Source organism: Eulemur rufifrons, chromosome 15, assembly GCF_041146395.1.
Source record: "Eulemur rufifrons isolate Redbay chromosome 15, OSU_ERuf_1, whole genome shotgun sequence".
NCBI lineage: Eukaryota > Metazoa > Chordata > Mammalia > Primates > Lemuridae > Eulemur > Eulemur rufifrons.
The window spans coordinates 41639789-41664259 of NC_090997.1; the positions used below are offsets into that span (position 1 = coordinate 41639789).

At 37.6% G+C, this 24471-nt stretch overlaps 1 protein-coding gene across 1 annotated transcript in view; it reads right to left on the reverse strand.

Moving 5' to 3' along the window:
* The window catches only part of UBE3D (ubiquitin protein ligase E3D), a 138021-nt gene that overhangs the window by 33939 nt on the left and 79611 nt on the right, over window positions 1–24471 (reverse strand). The window contains exon 9 of the mRNA XM_069488257.1: window positions 20988–21126. Coding sequence (XP_069344358.1) covers window positions 20988–21126 — 139 coding nt within the window. The remainder of the gene's footprint in view (window positions 1–20987; window positions 21127–24471) is intronic.

Genomic DNA, 24471 nt, shown 5'->3' on the forward strand with positions numbered 1-24471 from the left:
TTTAGGTAGTTTTGTGAACATGAACAATTTTCAAAGTATTTCTTGACTCATTTCCTCATGTAATAAATGTAGATAATACCAGTAGTATATTAGGGACTCTTAAAAAGATTAAATAAGTTAACATACATAAAGTGCTTAGAAGAATACCACATAGTAAACACTTAATAGATATTAGCTATTATTAGTAAATGACATGAGAAACTGTTTATAATATAAACGAAGAAAGCAGGATTCAACATTATATAAATTATGATTCCAGTTTTGTAAAACAGCTGCCCCATTGCTTTCTTACTCCCTCCCCCCAAGCATGTATGTACAGAAAAAACACTTGACAGGAAACATGCCAAAATGCTTATTCTGAAGGATATGACTTGGGCACATTTATTTTCCTTTTCAGATTAGTTAGTTTTAAAATTTCCAACAATCATTATATATTACTTTTAAAATTAAAGAGAAATACTAATTTTTTTTTATAAAAAGAACTAATTTTTTGTACTTGAGTCACAGTACTTCATCCAGCATGATAATTTTCAGAGATTCAATTTCGCAACATTACTTTCAGGTTAGCAGGTAAGATAAGAGAATGATGACTAAAGGAAAAAAGTATCAGAATAATGTCTAAAGGAAAAATATCAGAAAAGAAAATCTGTAGGTTCCCACATCACGAAGGAGATAAATAATTTGTTTAGGTTTTGTGTTTATAGTAAGATGTCCTATATATATGTAGGGACAAAAATGTGAATGATAAAGGCAAGTGACACAGCTATGTCTGTAAACAAAGTCTACTTTAAAAATAAAATATATGATTCATAGAAGGAATGATAAACCAAAGTCACCTTCCTTTTAATTTGGATATATTTCTGTCTTTATGAATCAATCTACTGCAACAAAGATATCCCTGGAGTACTATCATATTTTCTGCTTACCCAGCACTTTTTTAACATCCTTGAAATGTCTAAGGAATTTCCTTCCTTATTGACCTTACTTCCCTAAGTCAGAAGCCAGAAAACTTCTATGAAGCCAGGGTAGCATCATGTAACCAGGCTCTACCAATTACACAAAGACTCAAGATTAGCTTCAGAAGTAAGTAACCTGAGGAGGCAATATAGAGAATCCATCCTATCCTGTGGTGATCATGAAGGGGAAGTATATGTCTTTCTGAGGACAGCAAGGTAAAGTCACCTGTGTAAATGATGCAGTGATATTTTCCCCAAAACAAACCCGGATGGCATGTTGGGCTCTGTTCCTGGCTTAACTACCTAACATCCTCCAATAAATTCTGCTTCTGCTCAAACTAGCCACAGTGGATTTTGCTGTTTTTAAGAACCCTGACCAATATGAGGAATGATGACAGAGTCAGCCTTTCAAATATGAGGAATAACAATAAATGACCAGAAAATTAAATAACTAATATTTCATTGGTCGGTCCTTTATTTTGTTCCTACTACATAGAGACTACTTTCTCATTTACAGGTGGGAAAACCTTCCCAAGGTTACACAGCTGGTAAATACATGGTAGAACTGGTATTCTAATCCATATATTTCTGGCTCCAGAGTCTAAAATCTTATACTTGACAGAAATCCCCTCCCCTTCCCCAAAAGAAGATATAAAACAATGGTTTACTGATGATCCTTCAAAAATATTTCACAATGAAAGAAATCCCAGCTTACTTTACCTAAGCCGATTCTCAGACTTTTCACTTCACCTCATTTTGACTTCTAAACTTGAAGGTAAAACAAAATGGAATCCTGGTAAAAAGTGAATAAGAATGTCATACAGTTGGTACTATATAGTATGTAGTCGCCTCTTTAGACTGGGTTTTTTCACTTAATGATATGCATTCCAGTTTCCTCTGTGTCTTTTCCTAGTTTGAATGCTCATTTCTTTTAAGTGCTGAATAATATTCCATTGTTTGGATGCATCACAGTTTATATCTGAAGGGCATCTTGGTTGCTTCTAAGTTTTCGCAATTATAAATAAAGCTGCTATAAACATCTCTCTGCAGGTTTTTGTGTGAATGTAAGTGTTCAATTCCTTTGGTATTGATCATACGGTAAGGATATGTTAAGTTTTGTAAGAAACTACCGACCTGTCTTCCAAAGCAGCTGTACCATTTTGCATGTCACCAGCAATGAATGAAGTGTTCCTGTTGCTCCACATCCTTGCCAGAATTTGGTGGTGTCAGTGTTCTGGATTACGGCCATTCTAACAAGGGTGTAGTAGTACTTCACTGTTGTTTTAATTTGTATTTCCCTGGTGGCATGTGATGTAGAGTATCTTTTCATATGCTTATTTGCCCATTGTATATTTTCTTCGGTGACATGTCTCTTAAGGTCTTCGGCCCATTTTAAAATCAGGTTATTTTCTTACTGTCAAGTTTTAAACATTCTTTGTATATTTTAGGTAATAGTCTTTTATTGGTTATATCTTTTGCAAATATTTTCTACCAGTCTATGGCTTTTCTTTTTACTCTCTTATGGTGTCATTTGCAGAACTGAAATTTTTCATTTTAATGAACTCTAGTTTATCAATTTTTTGTTTCATGGATCATGCTTTTGGCAAAATATCTAAAAAATCATCATCACAGGCTAGGTTCTCTGGATTTTCTCCCTACATTATCTTCTAGGAGTTTAATAGTTTTGCACTTTACATTTAGGTCTGTGATCCATTCTGAGTTAATTTTTGTGAAGGGTGTAAGGTCTGTGTCTAGAGTCATATTTTTGTATGTGAATGTCCAGATGTTCCAGCACCATTTATTGAAAAGACTATTTGCTCCATTGAAATGCCTTTGCTACCTTGTGAAAGAGCAGTTGACCATATTTATGTCAGTCTGTCTCTGCACTCTTTATTCTCTTCCACTAATCTATTCGTCTATTCTGTCATGAATATCATACTATCTTGATAACTGTAGCTTTGTAGTAAGTCTTAAAGTAGGGTAGCATCAGTCCTCTGCTTTGTTCTTCTTCAATATTGTGTTGACTATCCTGGGTCTTTTTGCCTGTCTATACAAACATTAGAATCAGTTTGTTGACATTTACAAAACTACTTCCTGGAATATTGATTGGGATGCATTGAATCTATAGATTGGGAATCTACAGTTGGGAAGACTGACACCTTGACAACATAAGTCTTCCTGTTCATGAACATGGAATATTTCTCCATTTATTTAGTTCTTTGATTTCTTTCATCAGAGTTTTGTAGTTTTTATTCATATAGATTTTATACATATTTTGCTAGCTTTATCTAAGTATTTCATTTTGGGGAGTGCTAATATAAATGGTATTGTTTTTAATTTCAAACTCTACTTGTTCATTGCTAATATACAGGAAAGCAATTGACTTTTGTATATTAACCTTGTATCTTACAACCTTGCTATAATCACTTATTAGTTTCAGGAGTATTTTTGTTGATTCTTTAGAATTTTCTAAATAGAAAATGGCATCTGTGAACAAAGACAGATGACATTCTACAAAAGGCAAAACTATAGGAACAGTAATAGGATCAGTGGTTGCTAGGGGTTGTGGGGGGAAGGGATGAATAGGTAGAGCATGGAGTATTTTAAGGGCAGTGAAACAACTCTGTATGATGACTACATGTCCTCATGCATTTGTTCAAAGTCATAAAATGCACAATGCCAAGAGTGAACTCTTATGTAAATGATGGAATTTAGGTGATAAGGATGTATCAATGTAGGTTCATCAGTTGTAACAATGATGAATGTTACCATTCAGGTGATGGAATGTTGTAATGGTAGAGGCCATGCGTGTGTGGGGGCAAGGGGTATATGGGGAATCTCTGTACCTTCCTCTCAGTTTTGCTGTGAACCTAAAACTGCTAATAAAATAAAGTCTGTTAAAAACAAAGGCGAATAAGAATGCAAAATTTGGTCAAATGCTAAAATGGATCCTGGGAACCATATATATATGAATGACTTTATTTTTTAAGCCAATTCCTGTCAACCTCTAAAAGCAAAACAAGCCAACAAATCTCTCAGGGACATCTGAGAACACTATTAATGTTGTCACATGGATCATAAAAGTAGAAGAACAGGCAATAATATGATGAATTTTTTAAAAATACATTTCAACTATGTCCCAATTTCTGTAATCAGCTCTATATTGCAAATTACCACTTCATCATGGTAAATTTGCAAATGTATTGAGAAGCTTAAAAAGATCTTTTAACACCTGTTTTAGGGACACCAACCACCTTATTAGCCCCTCTGCACATTTAGAAAACAAGGTTCATTTACCAAGTCTGCTTAAATTTTTAAAACATGAATGTATTCAGTGATCATTTTATTTTGAAGAGTAGAAAGAAGCACAAGGGAGCTTCTAAATGCTGGCTCTCATTAAACTTCCAATTATTTCAATTATTTCAGATTATGCATAAGGCAATTTCCCCTCTGACAAAATGCTGGATAAAGATATCCATGGGAATCCAAATAGCAGAAGTCCTTGTATATTCGGTAAATTACGTCTTTGAGGGGAAAAAAGCTAAATTAGGTGATGTAATAGGAATTTGATTATCTTATGGAAATACTATTATAACAAAAGTATGCATAACTAAACCTAGTCCCAACTTTATAGGTAACTACAAACACCTTATAGTTTAATCAACTATTCTGCATTATTTCATACATAATTCCAAGAGAACAATATAACAAGCAAAATAGTAAAACTATGGCTACTATAATTCCTGCTTGATTGCATGATAAAAATATGAGGATGAAGAAACACCACCACCAGAATCGTAAAAATAACAAATCCTTCTTTGGGTAAATCATAAGCTATCCATCCAGCCCAATGAACCATTTCTTAAGGACTTTCTTAGTGTATAGGAGTGGCTCTTTGATAGCCATGTTTGTCTTGCATGACCCCAGGCTCTAATCACATCCAATCAAGATAAACCCTGACCTAACAGAATTCTCAGTCTCACCATGGAACTAAGACTTGTGGTGTGGAAAGGGTCACTTAACTGCTTTTTTAAAAAACTGTCAATTCTGCTATGATTTTTTTTTTGATAATTAACTAAATATGGGCTTTCTCTAAAAGCCCAACGATTTCTGATTTTCTTAAGATTCTGACTCTTCAATGTTACCAGCTATACTTTGAACCTTAATGTTAAGGCTTGAATGTCTTTAATATGAACATAATCAACATCTACTTGTTCAGCATTTTCCATCTCTCCTTCCAGCCCTCAGAATGTGAATTCACACCACCAATAAGCTTCAAAGCTTTGAAATAAATGGTCCTCAAACTCAAAAATAACTAATGATTGTGTATATATTAAAACTTTCTACCTTAACCTCAAGTCTCATTATGTTAACTTACACATTGTAGTAATAAAGTGACCTGCAGTCAGCGTGATGACTTTTTGACTTGTATCGGTGCTACCTCCTGGCCCTAACTCTCCAGTGAAGCCTGGCTGCCCTCTCCCACCTCTCTTCCCTACTTGGTACCAGTATGGAGTATTTTTATTTTTTTGTATCTTGTAATTTTTAAAATTTTACAAATATTTTACTATGTTTTTATTTTGAAATAATTTTAAACTTAAAGTTGCAAAAACAGTACAGTGTCCCCATATGCCCCTCACCCAGCTTCCCCTAATATTAACATCTTAACCACAGGATAATTATCAAACCAGGAAATTAATATTGGTACATTATTAAGTAAACTACAGAATTTATTCAAATTTCACCAGTTTTTCCACTATCGTTTTTCATTTGTTACATTTAGATCCCTAATCCCTTTGGAGTTTATTTTTATGTATGGTGTGATATATGGATCTAATTTCATCTTTTTCGAAATGGCTACCCAATTGTTCATAGCAGCATTATTCACACTAGCCAAAAAGTAAAAACAACCAAATGTCCATCAGGTGATGAATGGGTAAATAAAATGCAGTCTATCCACACAAGGGAATATTATTTGACAATAGAAAAGCATGAAGCATTGATACATGCTATAAGATGTACGAACCTTGAAAACATTCTTCTAAGTGAAAGAAGCCAGTCATAATAGACCAACTTGTCATTTTTAAAAACTCTGTAATTTCAATTTATATGTCCCCTTTCACCCAGAAGTTGTTTAATAAGAAAGAGAATTTATAAATATCCAAGTGCAAAGGCCTGTCTCTTTTCTATTTTTGTTAGTAAACTGTGGCTTTCAGCATTAAAAAGTATACTTCTTTGTCATGTTTACTGTTTGGGGGCTTAAATTCTTGATCTCATATCAAGATTGCTACCACTTCACTCTTTTTGTTTCTACTGACACGGTATGCTTTGTCCAACCTTTATTTTTAGTTTATAAGAATCACTGTTTTAGTTAATGTCAGGTGTGGGGACCAGATGTCAGGTCCATATTCCCTGGTTCTTAGTTTCCAGTACTGAAGAATAGTTACTGATACTGAGTCCAGGGAGCAAATCAGCAAACAAAGCAGATGCAAGCAGGCAAAGTACCAAATTTTATTAAAAGCATAGTCCATTCCAGAGAAGGAACTGGTCACACCCATGTGTGGAGGAGATCCTGAGTTTAAGGACAGAGTATAGAAAGTATAGCATACTCTCAAAGTCAACAAAGAGCAGACTGCTCCAATAAGGAACAGCATCAGCCCAGGGTTGGGTCCTGTCCTTTATGTCAATCCCTAATAATATGCTAAGGTGGGGTGGAACATTCATTAATTTTCTGGGAAAGAGGTGGAGAATTCCCAGAATGGTGAGTCCTCCCCTTTTCTATCCTTGTAAGACAATTTGTGAGGATTGCCAAGGTATTTATAAACTGTCATAACGTTGGTGGGTGTGATTTTTACTATGTTAATGAGGGAAGGTCACTTGAGGATACTGTTACCTTACTTGAATGCATGCTCCAAAGACCTTCTTTTTTGGCCTTAGTCATATGTCTACTCTGGCCTTTCTACCTCTTTTTGGTTGGTCAGTCCTTGGAGACCCCTATTGTAGACCAGACATCTGTTCAGTCCTTGGAAGCCCCCTCTGGTCAATTTGTTCCTCCTAGTAGACAAAGCATCTCCTAGTGCTATCTTCTCCTCTCCCTCCTTATCCCTACCTAACACTAGGTCTCTCTCTTATATAGAACATATACTTGAGTTTTATATTGTGAACCAAATTGTAATCTTTTCATTGGGTAAATTAAGCCCATTCACATTTATTGTTATGACTGATATGTACCATCACAAATCTATGATAACATTTTATAACCATGAATTAAAAAATATTTCCTATGTTTCCTTCCACATGAGAGGTGTATATTGATAGTTAGGAAGGTTTCTCATTTTGTTCTACTGGTTATCATTGTACTTATACTTTTTAAAACATCCTTTATTTGACTATTTACCATCTAATCGATTAGGGATTATGAGGGAGAAGTATATTCTTTATCACTCACCTACCATCTACACAATAATGAGTTTTTTCTATTTTCATCTTTCCCTATCCCTTCTCATTTTTAGTTGCATTATCTCTACTTTGTAACATTACATAACATTTTTACTTTAGTCTTCTGCCATCATGCCCATCTTTGTTTTAGCCTGATATGTACACATGTATTTTTAAAGGCCTTCATCAGTGCCAGTTCTGTGCTAAAGTCTTCCCAGTCATTACATGGGATTCCTCTAATATAGGGGTCAACCCATTTCTCTGTAATGGACCAGACAGTAAATATTTTAGACTTTGTTGGACATATGGTCCCTATTATAACTGCAACTCAACCTTGCCAGCACAGCACAAATGCAGCCACTCACAATATGGAAACAAATGACATCGGCTGTGTTCCAACAAGACTTTATTTAAAAAAACAGCTGTCAGGGCATAGTTTGCTGACCCCTGCTCTAGCACATTCTCTAAGAAGAGCTGATAAGTGTAGGATTCTATAAGTTTTTCAAAGGTGAAAACTTCTTTCCTATTGCCTTGATGTTTGAAGGACAATTTGGCTGGACATAAAATCCTTGATTCATACTTTCTTTCACTGAATTTGCTTTTGCATTTCTTTCTCTTTCTTTTAATCCTGCCTCACTTACCTAGATTTAAGTCTGATGCTAGTCTAATTATTTTGCCTTTATAAGTTATTTGATTTTGGCCTAGAGGACTTGAAATCTAATAGTGTTAGTATGATATGTCTCAGAGTTGATAATTCTGGGTCAAAATCCCAGCGACTCAAGTGACTCCTCTAAATGTGTGGATTTAAGTCTTTTTCTATTTCTGGAACTTTTCTTAAATTATAATTTTAAGTAGTAGCTCTGTATCATTGTTTAGTTTCTTTAGGGCCTATGATAATTTTTTAAAAGGCCTTTTCTTTGCCTATCTTTCATTCCCAATATTTTCTCTTGGACTCTTTTTATTTCCTTATGTCATTTTCATTGTCTTGGTTATTTTTCTATCTTTCTTTAAACCCCTTATTAAATTTTCCTTAGCGTCTATTTTCACTTGTGCACTTTTAAATTTATTCTTCATTATTGAGATAATTCTAACATTTTTTTCCCATTTCTTTTCTGAGTTCAATTAGTTCTTTTTTTACTTTATCCTGGTTTTTGTCCACTTTTCGTTTCTGATTCAGGATGGTTTTTCATATCCTCAAATGCTTGTTTGAATGTACTTAATTCTGTTTGAAGTATGAACCTACACTTTTCTTTTGCTTCATGGTTGTTTTATAAGGGAGGATGCTTCTCAATGTTTCGTGATTTGTTTTGTTTTGTTTTCTGATCACCTCCAGAATTTCTCTACTGAGTTTACTTTCATTTTGTTCATTTTTATGATATTGAAGTATTTTTTAAAAATCCTATTTTAGAAAATGCTCTTTTCTGTCAGTCTAGCAAAGTCTAGATACTTCAGCAGGGTTTTTTGTTGGTGTGTTTGTTCTGGCAAGGGGAAAGTGGGTAGGAGACCTCTAATTTTATGATTCCCTTTGGTCTTATAGAACCCTAAGCTTTCCACTTCTTTTCTCCTTCATCACCCAGTTCCCAAAAAGCACTTCTTTTCTTTTTCTTCTCTAGAAGCTATTTTTTAAAAATAGATGTTATTTTTTAGAGCAGTTCATTCTCTAAAATTGAAAAATTGAAAGGTACAGAGATTTCCTATGTTCCCCCTGCCTCCATACATGCAAAGCCTCCCCCATCATCAACGTCCTGCATTAGAGTGGTACCTTTGTTACAACTGATGAATCTGCCCTGACAAATCCTCATCACCCAAAGTCCATAGTTTACATTAGGGTTCACTCTTGGTGTTGTACCCTCTATGGATTTGTACAAATGTATATTGACATGTATCCACATGTGTTAATATCATAAAGGGTAGTTTCACTGGAAACTAGGCTTTTCGGAAGACTGCCCATTAAATGATACCTATCCTTTTAAATTGTGCTTGTCCCTTTAAATAGGGTCTGCCTCTTTATACGGTACACCTGATGCTATACGGCCTCTAGCTCTTTAAATCATATGGCTTTACAATATCTTCCCTATACTCCATGTTCTGATCTGCTTGGACATTCTTCTAGAATTTTAAAATTTAGGCTGGATTTAATTTTTCTGGTGGCCATTCCAAATCACCCTTAGGTACCTTCACTAGAATACTCCTTTTGTCTTCTCTGCAATTTTTCTTGGTCTGTCTCTGCTCCTCAGAAAGCCTGGCAGGGGTGGGGCAGAAGTGTGAGGAATTGAGCACTGGAATGTATTGATTTTTTTTTTTTCCTATTTACCCACAGCTTTGGCAGTTTTGGCATTCTCTGTCTATTAGGTAATGCTAAAGGGTATGGTTTTGTGTAGAATTTTCAGAGTTGAAAAGTTGGTTCTTGTTTTCTGCTTGGAAGACTGATTACTACATGGCTGCCATTGTTTTCTGCCACCAAGAAATGTATATGGAGCATTTTTAGATTCAAAAGGATGGAGAGAGAGGGGAAAATAAATTTTCAATTTAAAAAAATGGCCATGATGGGTGCAACGCGCACTGTCTGGGGAACGGACACGCCTGGAGCTTTGACTTGGGGGGACAGGCGGTACATGGGCAACGTATGTAACCTGAAATTCTGTATCCCCCATAATAATAAGATGAAATAAAAAAAAAATGGCCAGTTAAAGAAGAAAAGCAGGCCTGTATAAGAATGCGGCAATATGAGAGGGGAAAACCTTTAATTTTGTGTAAATAAGGTCAAAATCAGACTGTGGCTTCTCTTGGTGATTCTTGCCACATGATCAAGCACAGTTTTGTTTTGTTTTGTTTGATCGGGGGAGGGGAGAACACAAACAAAATAGATTACAAAACAGATAAAAAGCATCATTTTTACAGTGTTACCCTCTAGACCTTTAACATTATGAATTGACAGTGATAAGTACCTGAAAGACAAAGTTTAATAAACTCTTTTATACCCAGAGCAAATCCATCTTTAATTTAGATGGATTTTATAAAGCATGTAAATACTAAATGACAAGTTATACTCGGGATGCCATCACTGAGTTAAAAAAGAAACAACGGAGTTAAGAAAAAGTAAAAAATCCAGTGAATAGTGATCCAGCTCTATTGTCATTAAACACAATTTCCTTTTCATTTCATGCAACTCTAAAGGTAAAAACAAGGCCATAATCCGTTTACCTCTAGAAAGCACTCCGCAATTTGTGACCTAAACCTAAACAACATTTAGCAGACAACTAGGACTATAGGGATATTTAATTCTATTATGACCTTAGGTATTTCAGTCCCCACCATGTCACCCACCCATCCTGAACATCCTTGACTCCAAAGATAAAGAGCAGTGGTAAAATGTGATACCAATTGCATTAATTATAAGAAAGCTATTCCTTGCCTTTTGTTATTTACAAAGTGCTTTTGAAGACAGGGAGAGCAGTTGCTGTTTTCCTTCTATAGATGTGAAAACCAAGGTTAAATCATAAAAAGCCAAAGATAACATTAAAAGGCCTTGTCTCAAATTCTTCAAATATAATGCAATGCCTGATAAAATATAAATAAGAGAATTCCAAATCATAACTACACTCAACATACAAGCTAAGCACTTCCAGGGATCACATGCACACAATTGGGAGGCAGAGCTGAAGCTGTGGGCCTCCCTAACAGGGCTAAGTTAAAGTTAGGCTCTGAGGATTGGGGTCAGGGAGGGTTGACCCAGACTATATGATATTCATAAAAGGAGACCAAAGAAAGTTGCTGCTGACAATTGCTGGGGTCATGACTTATATGGAGCTCCACATCTAGAGAAATTGAAAGAGATCCAACCTTCTGACCAGAAACAGAGCCAAGCTGTTCAGTGAGTGATCTGTAGGAAGCCCAAATATCACCACAGAGATGTACCATTATGGCCTCTATGCTGGACTAGCTCAGGAAGGTGGGTTGAAGCGGCCTCCAAACTATCAGTGGGGTGGGGCAAGTTGTGGGGAGGAGTAAGGAGGAGAAAAGAGAATTTAAGGTGAGCTTGCAAACCAAAATTCCAAAACACATGGAGATATCTAACTATACAATAGCCACAAAATTAAGAAGTAGAAGATTAAGCACCTTCAGAGAAAATTAAAATAAACAGAACTAAAAAGATTTAAAAGCTGCTATGTTTAATATCCTCAAAAAGATTTTAAAAATTTGATACCTTAGAAGTAAAAATATCCATTGAAATAAAACTCAACAGTGGGAATTAAACACCAGAATGAGTGAATTGGAAGATCTAGGACTGAGGAATTTATCCTGACACAGCTCTGAGATGCAAATATATGTGTGTATATGTACTTACAAATTATATAAACATATATGAAAGAACAGCTAAGAGGCAAGGATAACAGGTTGGAAAACTCCAGTACTCCAATATATGTCTAATAGGAGGTCAGAAGAAGGAAATGGGAGGGGGAATAATGAAAATTTAATATATAACAGCTGACAATTTTCCACAACTAATTAAAGACAGCAGTCCTCAGATGGAATATTCTCAGAGTACTAAGTAGAATACATTTTTAAAAATCCACATTTAGACATCACTGTAAAACTATAGTACACCAAGCATGAAGATAAAATCTTACAGGCTAGAAGAAAAAAAAAGAGACAGTTTATCTTCAGAAGAACAGCAAATAGTCTTACAACAGCTGTCTTATCAACAAAAATAGACAGCAGAAGACAACAAGTGATAGATCTTCAAACTGAAAAGAGATCTAGAAATCTATACCTAGCTTAGCCATCATTTAAGACTGTGAGCAAAATGAAGACATTTCCAGACATACAAAGACTAAGGGAATTTCCCATCCATAGACTGTCAGTGAAAGGAACACTATAAAGGATGTGGGATACAAGAAGAAAAACAACAAAAAGCCTGACAACTGACATGTATGAGGTGATGAATATAAAAATATTTAAAATTAACAATGAATTTGTTTTTAAGTGAAATCAACAAAGACAATAGATGATAGTAAGGAGAAATGTAGCGTGAGAGGACAGAATGTGCCTACTAGGTGGTTAAAAAATGGTAAGGTCTTTGCTTGTTTCGAAAAGGTAAAGATACTGAACAATTTAGTCTTTACTAGAAAACTTCATACTTTATATATAAGAAAACTGAAAGCAATTGCTTCCAAGCCAGCAGAGAAATTTTTTTTAAAAAAGATGAAAAAACTATCAAGACAAGAGAGGACAAGAAATAAAAAAAAAAAAGAAAAAATAATAAAGTATAGTAATCAAAAAACACATTTCGCCCTGCCCCTGCCAAGACTACAGACATAAGCCCAACTGCGTTAGTGATCACAATAAATGTAAACAGATTTAACTCACCTATTTAAAATAAAAATACCAAGAACCAAGTCTTCTTTTTTCAGTGCTCTGATTTTTGCTAAAAACATTAACATATTTGGGGGACTTGATCAAAAGCAGCTGTTGGTTCAAATGGACAATGTCTCAAAGGTTTATTGCCTTTACAAATGATTTTCAAGCTGAAGTTAAATCAAAAGAAAATTTAATAATTTCAGACCAGTAGGAAGAGAGCCAGAAACATCAGGACTACCTTTACATAAAAAATGTAATTTTTTATGAAGAACTGCATTCAGTTCTAAAGAGACAAGAAAAGGCAGCAGCACCTGAACACGATTCTGCCAATTCCTCAGTCCAATTTAGTCTGTGCTCTGTTATCGCAGCTTTGGACTATACACCAGACACTCTCGTGGGCTACAGATTAATCACACTGTCTTACTGAAAGCTAACCTCTGATGCTAACTGCATGAAGCCCCTGGTTGAAGAAGCACTTCCCTGCTGCCCAGACATGAACAGTTGTCTATGACCATCGACTCTAAACTTCTAATCCACGAAGCAGCAACATGTTGACCTCTAAGGGGAGGGGGCAAACTGGATGACAGTTTTTCTCCTTCAGGTTAACCTAACCCACAAGCTTTTACACTTCTGCAAATCCTTCAACTACTGGATGTTGGAATCGGGGGGGGGGGGGGGGTTAGAGCTGGAGGAATGAAAACACAGGAATCTGGACAGGGAAAGTGACTTAGGCCCAGTCGCACCGGATGCAGGTGTTGTAACAGCCAAGACCAGTACCCAGACCTATCTCCTACCTCCACTGCAGGACCTTTTCTGCACTGCCTCACAGCTAAGGTCCATGAGAGCCCAAAGGACAGTAGAATACCTTCATCCTGGTTCCCCACAATTCCTCTGGCCTAGTCCTCTGACACCATTTCTTTCCTAAATCTTCTCACTGCTGAAGCGATTAGTCATTCCCGGGAGGGCTCACGAGAGGTTCTCAGTTGAGGCTTAGAACAGTTTCACCTTCCAATCCATCATTCCCTTGCAGGCTGGCATCCTTCCCAGGCTGTTGTTTCCCCCTCTGGCCAGAAATGCTCCTGAGAACAATATAGCAGCTCCCTCCATAAGCAGAGCAAGCTCAGTCATTTCAATCTTGATACCAGTTTGTTTCCAAAAGCAGATCTTTAGCCTCTTTTCAAGAAAGGAAGACTCATCACTAGGAAGCCACTTGACTGAACACAGCCACACTCAGTGTGTGGGAAGAATAGTGTCCGCTGGTTAGTAGCTCCAGGCAAGGAAGAGGCTTACATTTTAAAACATTTTCTTGGGGTAACCACACTTGTAAATAAAATACAAATGCAAAACTCATTAGGAATCAGTAAATAATTACAAATTAGACTAAGCCACAAGTGTTTCAATGTGGACCAAGATCCAGAGTCAAAAACAAAAGATGAAACCAAAAGCAGAAGACTGAGGGAAGGTAGAGAAGGAAAAGGAAAGGGAAAAAATCAAGGGCTGTCAGAACACTCCAAGTTTGTTCTTCTTCCTTGTCTCTACTGTAGCCCATCTGATAGAGTTCTCCCTTTGCCTACCCCCACAGACGGGAGTGCCAAGGGCCAGATGGCACCCACCCCCATCATTCCTGCCCTTCCTTGTGGCTGTACGTAAGGTCTTGTGGCATAGACTCAATTCTCTTGGAGAGCACACACACAAAAACTATGCAGTCTGGCTTTATCTATGTTTTTCTTCAGTTAAACACTTTCAAGATGTTCAAAAGAAATAAGGACCTAAGGACCTAGACCATTTAAGGAACAGAGTTATATTATTCAGAATGGGTCAATAAATTAGGAACAGCTGGGAACAGACAAAATGACTCTGTGTGCCTCTACTTTAAAAGGAACTTTAAAAATCACTTACATATATAATTTAAACTGATCCTTCATTGCACAGATAAAGCAACTAGGACCCATAGAGGGTTACCTGACTAGACCAGAGTCAACAGTCTGGTTGGTGGCAGATCTAAGACTAGACCTTGAGTATCCTATATCGGCATGAGTGACTATCCCACCACACCAGACTTGCTGTGAGAAGCAGAGGCCTACAGAGGCTGCACACCCTCGAGGGAAGGAGGAAGCCCAGAGACTGGGAGACACAAGGGTGCTAGGTGTTCACACCAATGGCAGAAAGATGAGTGACAGAGACAACTAACACTGGATTCTACAAAGCATCTGTGTGTAAAAGAGAGGAAACTTCACGACAACGATTCAGTTTGGTGCAGTAGTCAGGGACTGTGTTGAGTGCAAGTTAATAAGAAACATTGAAGAAAAGAGGAAAATAGTTAAGCTATTTAAACTAGTGGCTAGGTGTTTGTCATAATTAAATGAATTTTCTTCTTTTATTTGTCACTTTAGTGGGGGTTTGTTTCTAAATTTAGTGCGGGTATGTTCTATTACCCTGTAAGTGTTTCTTACAGGTTGGTTCTTGAAAACCTTTATCAGACACATTTTGGATACTTGTGATAATGCAGATTCCTGGGCTCTATCTACTTCATAGGTAATAAATCAGAATCTCTCCGGCTGTTACTCAGAAACCTGAATTTTAAACAAGCTTCCCAGGTTTACTGACATTTAAGCACCAGTACCACCCATAAGTATGTCATCAGAGAATTAGACAAACCCTATCTGTCCTCCAGTCCTCCCCACTCCCATTTCAGCATTACGCATACTGAGGTACAGAGACCGTGAGTGCCCTCAAATCACAAAGGCTGCCCAGAGCCTCCCAGGCCTTCTCTCCCCCCATGAATGACAGAGGGACTGAATTAGGCTAGGTAGCAGCTGGTTCGATTTTAAGATTCTATATTTTTAAGCTAAAAGTCAAAATAAGTATTATTCTGCTAATGAAAACCATGCTACATTTTCTACCACATAATGACATTTCAGTCAACAATGGACTACATATACAACAGTGGTCCCAGAAGATTACAATGGAGCTTCCCTATACAGGTATACCATTTTAAATCTTTTATACTGTATTTTCACTGCACCATTTTTATGTTTAGATAAATACCTAACGATTGTGTTACAATTGCCTACAGTATGCAGCATAGTAACATGCTTTGCAGGTTTGTAGCCTAGGACCCACAGGCTATACCACATAGCCTAGGTGTGCAGTAGGCTATACCATCTAGGTTTGTGTAAGTACACTCTACAATGTTCCCACAATTAAGAAATTGCCTAACAGCAATGCACTTCTCAGAATGTATCCCCCATCATTAAGCAACACATGACTATATTTCCTTTTAAATCAGGGGAAAAAAGCTAACTTATTAAAAACAAGCAAACAAAACAATAGGCATAATTATACACATAGTAGGCTAGGTCCTCATTCCTGCTTCTCTCATGCAGCCAAGAAGGCCACAGCAGCCCCAGGACCATCAGACCCTCCCCATCAAATGCTCCAGAAGGCATAGAAACTGTCCAGCTTCACCTACAACTTGGACTCCTACATAGGGACAGAAATGTCTATGGAGCAGAGAGCATGGTGGGGATCTGGGTAGGGAACAGCCTCTTGAAAGATGCGATATGGCAGCCACGTCGGGCCGGCTAAATGTCTGGTCAACCTCCAGGCACTCTGGCCCCATATTCCACATTCTCTCTAGCATATAGCAAAACAGTAGAGTCCAATATGAAAGGAGGAAGAGGAAGGAACAATTCAGACTAAAGAACTGTATTCAACTAAGAATACCTGCTATTTCCCCTGCAGGACAAAAGGGGAACACAACACCCTGCAGGACAAAAAGGAATAAAGATGGCACTCCATCCTTATCTCTTAGTTGAGCATAGTTTCCAACGAAGACGCCTCTTGGGCATTCTCAGTGGGAGTCAAGCTATTAAGTTAGGAGTGAGGCAGAGTTTAGCCAGATGGCTCAATCTATCAGCAGAACTCTGTGGCATGTTACTACTTAGGGACACTGTGTTTAGGGTGGATGAGATCCAATTGAAAGAAACCAGGAACAGGTGCAGGGTGGGAAAGCAGTGTTCAGCTAGAGGCATTCTGAAACTCTGGAGGGATTCAGAGTGTACCAAGGAATGTCAAAGGCAGATCTTGTTCCTACTGTACGGTTCTGACCAAGGTGGCCCTGTCCAGAAGGAATACCGTGTAGTCACAAAAGGAAGGAATGGTATCCTCTTGACAATCAGTCTCTAAAACTGCAGCAATACTTCTTGTAGAGGTAAGAAAAGCTGCCACTAAAAATGTGCCTAAAAGCACTCTGCCTTGGTCATCCAAATCTTTAGAGATAGGACAGAACAGTAGTGTCCCCCATCAGTGTTCTGCAGAACATTAATCCCATAAAATGCCCCTTAAAAAAGTCTCCTAGATATAAAGTATATTTGGGAAATAATGTATACTATATTCCTCAACTAGGAGGGTCACACTGTCCCTTAAGCATGAAAGGTCCTGAAAAGTTATACAGTTTAAAAAAACTAATTTTTTTTAAGCAAACTTATTAATATTAAAAGAAGTAACATTATCTAGTAGTTAAGAATGGGGGTTCTGGAGCCAGGCTTTGTACCTCATGTTCCTCCACTGATTAGTTGTGTGAGTCTGGGCAAGTTCATTGCTCTGACTCAGTTTCTGCACCTGTGAAATAGGAATAATAATACACCTTCCTTGTGGTGGTGTCATGACATGAGCTAGTAAGTGCAAATCATTGAGAACAACACCTGGAATAGAGAAAGCATTAAAAAATATGGGCTGTTATAATTTGCATTATCATCTGATGATTATTAATAACACCTATTTACATCCTAGGGAACCTGTGTCCCACGGAACAGAGGAATCCTAAGTATAGAAAAACCCCCTCTCTACCTGAAGAGAAGCCAACATCCTCTGTAGCACAAAAAGCACAACAAAGAAATCAGAGTTTCAGTCTCCAACATCAACTTAACCTTCTTCAGTGTGTTTCTTTATCTATAAAGATAAGATCTTTAGTTAGTCCTTCTGGCTATAATAGGCTAGGATTCTAGGGAAAAAGCATAGTTACCATTAAAAGGAGCAGTTCTTGCCCAATCCTAGTTTCAACCTGGTTGCTCTTAAGGTTCTAACTTCCAGACACCTTACTCAGATTTAAAGCTGCCGCTGCAAGACTTCAGGTTAAGAGCTGGTTGCTGCCCAGCAAGATGGATGTGAAAATGGCCTTGTGCCACTTCACTCCAGACCAGAGCTGTGAAGCACTCAGAGTGGAATAAACTAGCAGCAGTAATGGCACAGCAGTCTGCAACCTGCCTGCTCCAGAGGGCTCTTCTGTACCTCCAACCCCCTCTGCCTTGGATTCTGGCACCAAAGCTTGGACATCATTCTCATTTCCCCTTCTATGGTCCCCAGTGCCCACAGGGAGCCCCATCTTACATACTGATCACTTTGCTTGTCTGAATCTTGCTAACTCTTTCTAATGGCTGAACTCTTCTTCAAGTCCTTCTCATTTGTACAAAACTCCAGGTTGCAATTGCAATGCGGACAGCCATCTGTGCTCAACCTTGTTGACAGAGCTCAAATCCAGACCTTGCCTGTTGAGTCCGGCACTGTCCTAGCAGAGAAAGGGGTGTTGCTTCCACCCTGAGTACATACTGCTCATGCAGCTCAGACTTTTAGGTTTCTAAAATGTCACAGGGCAGTGTCAATCTGCATTTTACTTGTACTTACTTTCATTCACCAGCCAGCCAATATTTATTAACTGCTTCCTACATCCAGGTGCTATTCTAAGTTCTGCTGATACACATTGAACAAAACCAGACATTTCCCCTGTTCTCATTCAACACACATTTTAGTAGAGAAAAAAGATAAACAAATAAATGAACAAGATCAAATAGGGGAAAGTGCTATGAAGAAAATAAAATAAGGTGTAATGGTGGTAGGGAGAAGGGGGCTCAGTGAGGGGGGTCAGGTTAGGCCTCTGGGGCGAGGGGACACCCGAGCTGAGACCTGAAAGACAAGCAGCAGCCAGCCATGCAAAGACCTGGTACAAAGTATTCTCCTAGTAGCAGAGAAACAGCCAGTGCACAGACCCCATGGCCAGAACCAGCTTGTGATAAGGACAGGGAAATAAGGGCAGTGTGCCTGGAGCAGAGTGAGTGAGAGAAAGAGAGGAGGAGATGAGTCAGAAAGGGAGGCAGGGCCAGATGTTGCTTGCCCTTACAGGCCAGGATAAGGAGTTTGGATTTTATTCTCATTGCAATAGGAAGCCATGGGAGAATTTTAAGCAGTGAGTGACATGAAAAGGAATGACAAGTCCATCCCTCTTCCTGGGGCCACTATAAGAACTATAGTATGTGTTTAGCAATTTGCCGGTGATTCTCAATCAAATCCTACATTCTGCTGGCTTATAATGACACTAGGGATATTTAGGTACTGTAACAGAGTAGAAGCTAAGATTATAACATAACCACCAAAAGATATCCCCGTTGGCCTGAGAGAAATGTTACAGTGTAATTTAAGAATTTAGAATTTCACATATGTTAATAGCTCTAATTAATAAGATAAACCCTTCCTTCGGGATTTGGCAGTGATAACAGCTCAAGCAGGAGCACCACTTGAATACTAAAGTGACAGTTTTACAGTAAAAGAAGCATTGCTCACAGTGACTTGGCCTAGAAAGTAAGAGAAATGGAAATGTAAAGATGGTATCTTTAACAAGTGTCATTCTACAATTTTACAGCTCTTGCCAATATAGCTCTTAAAAAAAATGTGCATGCCCTAAAAGCCCTGACTTCTTCAGCATTATGCAATTCATCCATGTAACAAGAACCCTTGTACCCCCTAATATTTTGAAGTAAAATTACAAAAAAATTGTACACGAAAATGAATTTCTAATTAAAAAAATAAATCCCAAACACAGGCAAAATCGGCAGCTCCATTCCTTCCACTGCAATAAATGATTAAGTAGGTGCTAGAAGGTGAAGAAGCAGAGCATCTCTTTCTAATCCTGACAGGCACCTTCCCCATTTTTGCTGATCCTTTATCTTAGAGCGAAGACCTGCACACAGAAGCTGACTCCTGGTACGTTCTTGATAAGAATACATCTTTCCAGGGGTAACAGCAGGGATGACACTTTAGCAGACTTTTTTCATAATATTCTGCCAAGTTTCTCTGTACCTTTGAAATTGGGAAAGTGACAATAATATTCAGTAAACAGACTGAAACCAGATGAAGTACAATTGCCAATAGAGACGGACATTCAGTAATTAATATCCAGACGGTTCTAAGAGCTCCTCTGATTGAAGATGCTAAGAGCACACTAATGTCATCAACAACAGGCCAGGCTTCACACACTTGTATTTACTTAAGACTGAGACAACATCCTTAAATGCGGTATGACCTCCTCAAATTCATGGGCAAATAATACAGATTGGTCCTCCTCTCAAATTCCCCCATAATCAGTTTAGATAACTCTTTTACCAATCTCTTTAAGATTTGTGTTAAGGCTACTTTGTAATAAAATTATTCTCAACTTATATCACACACGGATAATTGTCCTATTTTCCCCAATATATTGTAAAATCCTCGAAGTCAGAGTCATTTCTTTTGCTCCCCACTTATCCATGGCATAAAAATTTCAAACAGTCCATGAGGGAGAGAGAGAAATAAAAAACAATTGTTTTCCACCCTCTTCTCTCCAAAGATAACCACTGTTAAGTTTCTTGCATCTCCCTCCATAAAACTTTGTGGGCACATACAAACTTTTGTGTTATTCAATTCAATGAGCAAAACTTAGAAGAAATATAGATTGATATACAGAATTTTAAATCATTTCTGGTTTAAGGACGTATACAAATAAATAATTAGGACACCATCCCTGTTAAACAGCCATTTGGCAATTTGACTTTAAGCTAACAGTAGCAAAACCACTAATCCTGGTTCTAGGGCAAAGCTGGGAGAAGGGAAGTGATCTGACAAGTGTCTTTGCCAGATTTTCTTGACATTTCTCTCAGAGGCAAGAAAGATGGGGGTTGAAAGAACAAACTCTGGAGTTAGCTATGTGTCCTGCCAAGACTAGGCAATTACCTAATCCATTTTGATCCATGTGCTCATTTATTTAAAGGAACTAGACAAGGTAATACATGCATTCTGCCTATTATTATTATTTGAAGCTGCGGGTTTCCATGAGTTATCTCCTGTGAAAGACAGGATCCAAGAAAAACAATTCAAAGTAAAACTGAGAGGTCACACCCTAGAAAGGGAGCTGTTCCATACCTGAAAGGAATTCATATGGCGAAGGGACGGAGGCAGCGTGGCATTATTCCTCGATAATATCAACAGCAGCTCCAAGCAGGTTGCAGAGGGCAGGGTTAGGGAGTGGACGCTGATGTCACTTTCCCATGAGCTGGCAAGTCTGGAACATACCGAGATATTAATTTTTACAAATGTGTTACCATAATAAATTTTAAAAATTCATATAGAAGAAGAACATTTTCAGTTATGAGGGAAAAGGGCAAGGCACAAAAAGTAGAAATAAAATGTATTAAAAATTCACAGAATAAATGTCCAAAACATTTTTATAGTATTTTTGGTATAAAGCAGATGGATTAGGCCATTTTTCAGGCCACAATTTCATACTCAAAAGTGTAGGAGTCTGATGAAATGTGGTCTTATTTGTGTGGAGCCTGTTGGGGGCCGGGGAGGCGGGGACTAACAGCTAACACACTGAATGTTTCCTTTGTTCAATTCCCTGTTCTACACGTAGTATCTTCTTTACTCCTCAGAAACCTAAGAAAAGGAACTACTGTTATCCCCATTCTACAGATGTGAAAATTGCTTCTGAGCTGGATAAGCCCTTAAGGAACATCTGTTTCAGTGATTTTCAAACTTTTAAAAAGTAATAGAATCCTTTTGTTAAAAAAAAAATCTTGTAACAGCCCCAACTTATAACACAGATGAAAGCAAAGCCGCTCTGTCTGAAGGGGAAAGGTTGGCAGGAGGCTTCCCTTCATCTTCCAGAGGGGCCCTTGAAGCACCTCTGCTATATCCTGCGGAACCTATTTGAAAATCCTTTCATTTGAGAGATCAGGGAACCCAGGGCTAGAAAAGTAAAGGGCCATGTCTGAGATGAGGCGGATATGTAGAAAGTGACAAGTCTGGTCTAGAATCCTGGTTTCCTGCCTCCTCATCTAGTGCTTACAGTAAAGGGAAAAATCAGGAAATGATTATGAGAAAAACAGTGTAATAAGAACAGTGCAAGTTATGTTTTCAACTCTTCTATTCACTTATTTCCAGCCAGATCCCCTAACAAAGTGCCTCTTATCACTGTCCTAATTTTTAAAGATATATATGTATTTTTTTTTTTTTTTTGCAATTTCTATAAACTTCTCTCTGCAAAACTATCTTTAACCAAATAAGTGGTGAATAATAGAAGTTTAGAGAGCACCAGTGGTTGAGGGTATAATGGATTTTAACACTTTATACAAGTCATGGCAAATGGGTTAGCAGTCTCATCAATCAGGTTACTAATGCTGACACATTTCTGATGTAGGGTGGTGGAGTTAACTCTCCTTTGAAGCACTTGCCAAGTAGCTGGACTGGAATAAGATACTGCTCACTTTCCTAAGAATGGTCTGATTTCAACAAGGGCATATTTAAATGTCTTTTCTGTGTTTTAAGAATTATTATTTTATATTAACTGGATCTGCTATTCTGCTTTTACTCATTATATTACATTTTCAACATTTCTGTGGCATGAAAATTAAAATGTTACCATCTTTTCAATAGTTCAAACTTAGTACTAGTGTCGTGGCTCCAAGCTCACTCTCCACCCACACCCCTTCCTCATGCCCTCCATAATCCCACAGTCCCTTTCCGTTATCTGAATAGCACTGTACTACGCACTCTGTCTTGCAGATACAGTTTTCTGGGCCTGGAAAGCTGTTATGCTTCCTGGTGAACTTCTATTCATCTCGCAAGACCCACTTAAGTATCATTTTCTTAGAGATGTTGTCCTGTTTCTCTTATAAGAACTACTTGCCTAACACCATACTTATTCTCTATTACAACACTTAGCACTGCCTACTTAGGATCCCCATTTGAGATGTGACTACTTCTTCCTAGATCAGATATGATTCGATTTTTCTAACTTTCTAGGCTTGTTTGTAAATAAAGATTAGAAAGTTGCCTCAGTGTTGCTTTTCCACAGACACACTCTGGTATTACACTTGTATTAGCTAAAAGAAATACTTTTTCTTCCACTTACGTTTGTGTGTTCAGTAAACAACTTAAGCTTTTGGAATTTATAAACTTGACCCCTGCCATCCACAATAAGATTCACTAAATCTATTTTCATTCTGATTTTTTTTTTTTAAGTGTGGTGAAAAAGTTTTTGCTTTTCTCTGAATTGGATCTCTTGCAGCAAAGACTACTTTACACGCCCTGGTCTGTGAATGTTCCTTGGGAGCTCATCCGTGAATCTGCAAGACCTAACCCAGGCCTCTCATGCTGTGGACCTTCAGTCAAGGTTTCCCAAGATGAAGTGAACACTGCAACCTGGCCCCAGGCCGGCCAGAGTAGACAGCATCTTCAAGGCAATCACTTTTTCATCATTTTCCATTCCTCTTTTAGCAGTAATATATTTGCAAGAAGAAGGAAAAATGGTAAATTATACAAATAAATATATTTTAAACAGAGTTATCTTAGTTTATTATGGCTATAACATGTTCTCCATAATGTACGCTTTAATTTTTTAAGTCTTAGGTCTTAGATTTCCTCTGACTATAGCTTATCCTGTGCCTAGCATGTCCAGACAGTGTGTCAGGCACTTTAGTTATATTTGTTGTCTCTAATCCTACAGTAGCTCTGAATGGCAGGCATCACTCATCCATTTTAAAGACAGGAAACAAAGGTCAGAGAGGTTAAGTGATTATCCAACATCACACAGCGAGTGAGCTGTGGAACCAGGATTCGGTTAGGTCTGCCCGAATCCAAAGCCTGTGCTCTCCCTACCATACCACACTGACCACTGAGGACACTATACATACTGTTATCCTCTCAAAGGAAACCATGAATAGGACCTCAATAACTGTATCTGTTAATGCCTATTTCCTCTGTAAGTTAACTCTTTGGCTTGCAAAATATAGTTAGGAATATTTTCATCTTTCTGTAAGAAGTTATTTTATCTGTCTTAAGATGCTATTTTATATATATTCCGAAACTTGACTAAAAAAGGGAGTAAGATAGACATGGAAAAATACTCATATCTTATGGTAAGTGAAAATAGCCATATGATGAGAAAAAAGATTAGGAGGCAATGCAATATATAAATGGTTATTTCCATTACAGGGAAACAATAACCTGGTTTTTACATTTTCTTCTGTATACTTTTTTTTGTTTCCTAAGTGTTATTTTTGTAATCAGAAACAAGTTAATGTTATGATAGTGATGTGATTTTTGCTGCTGACAAAAAAGTGTTGAAACGTTGCTTAAAAGTTTCAACATAGTGTTAATAGTGTGACCTATCAAAAAGGACATTCAAATAGAAATTAAAATACATTCTCACTGCTTTGTCCCTCACCAATGAGTGATCTTGGACAAAACCTCTGGTGCCTACTTTCCTCATAAGACCCTGGAGTCAGTACACACCTACCGAATGCATCAAACTAACAAAATTTACACAAAAGGACATTGTTACACTAATGATGACCATAGGCACAAAGATACAATTAGTTACACGTTAGTTACTTATGTCTCTATG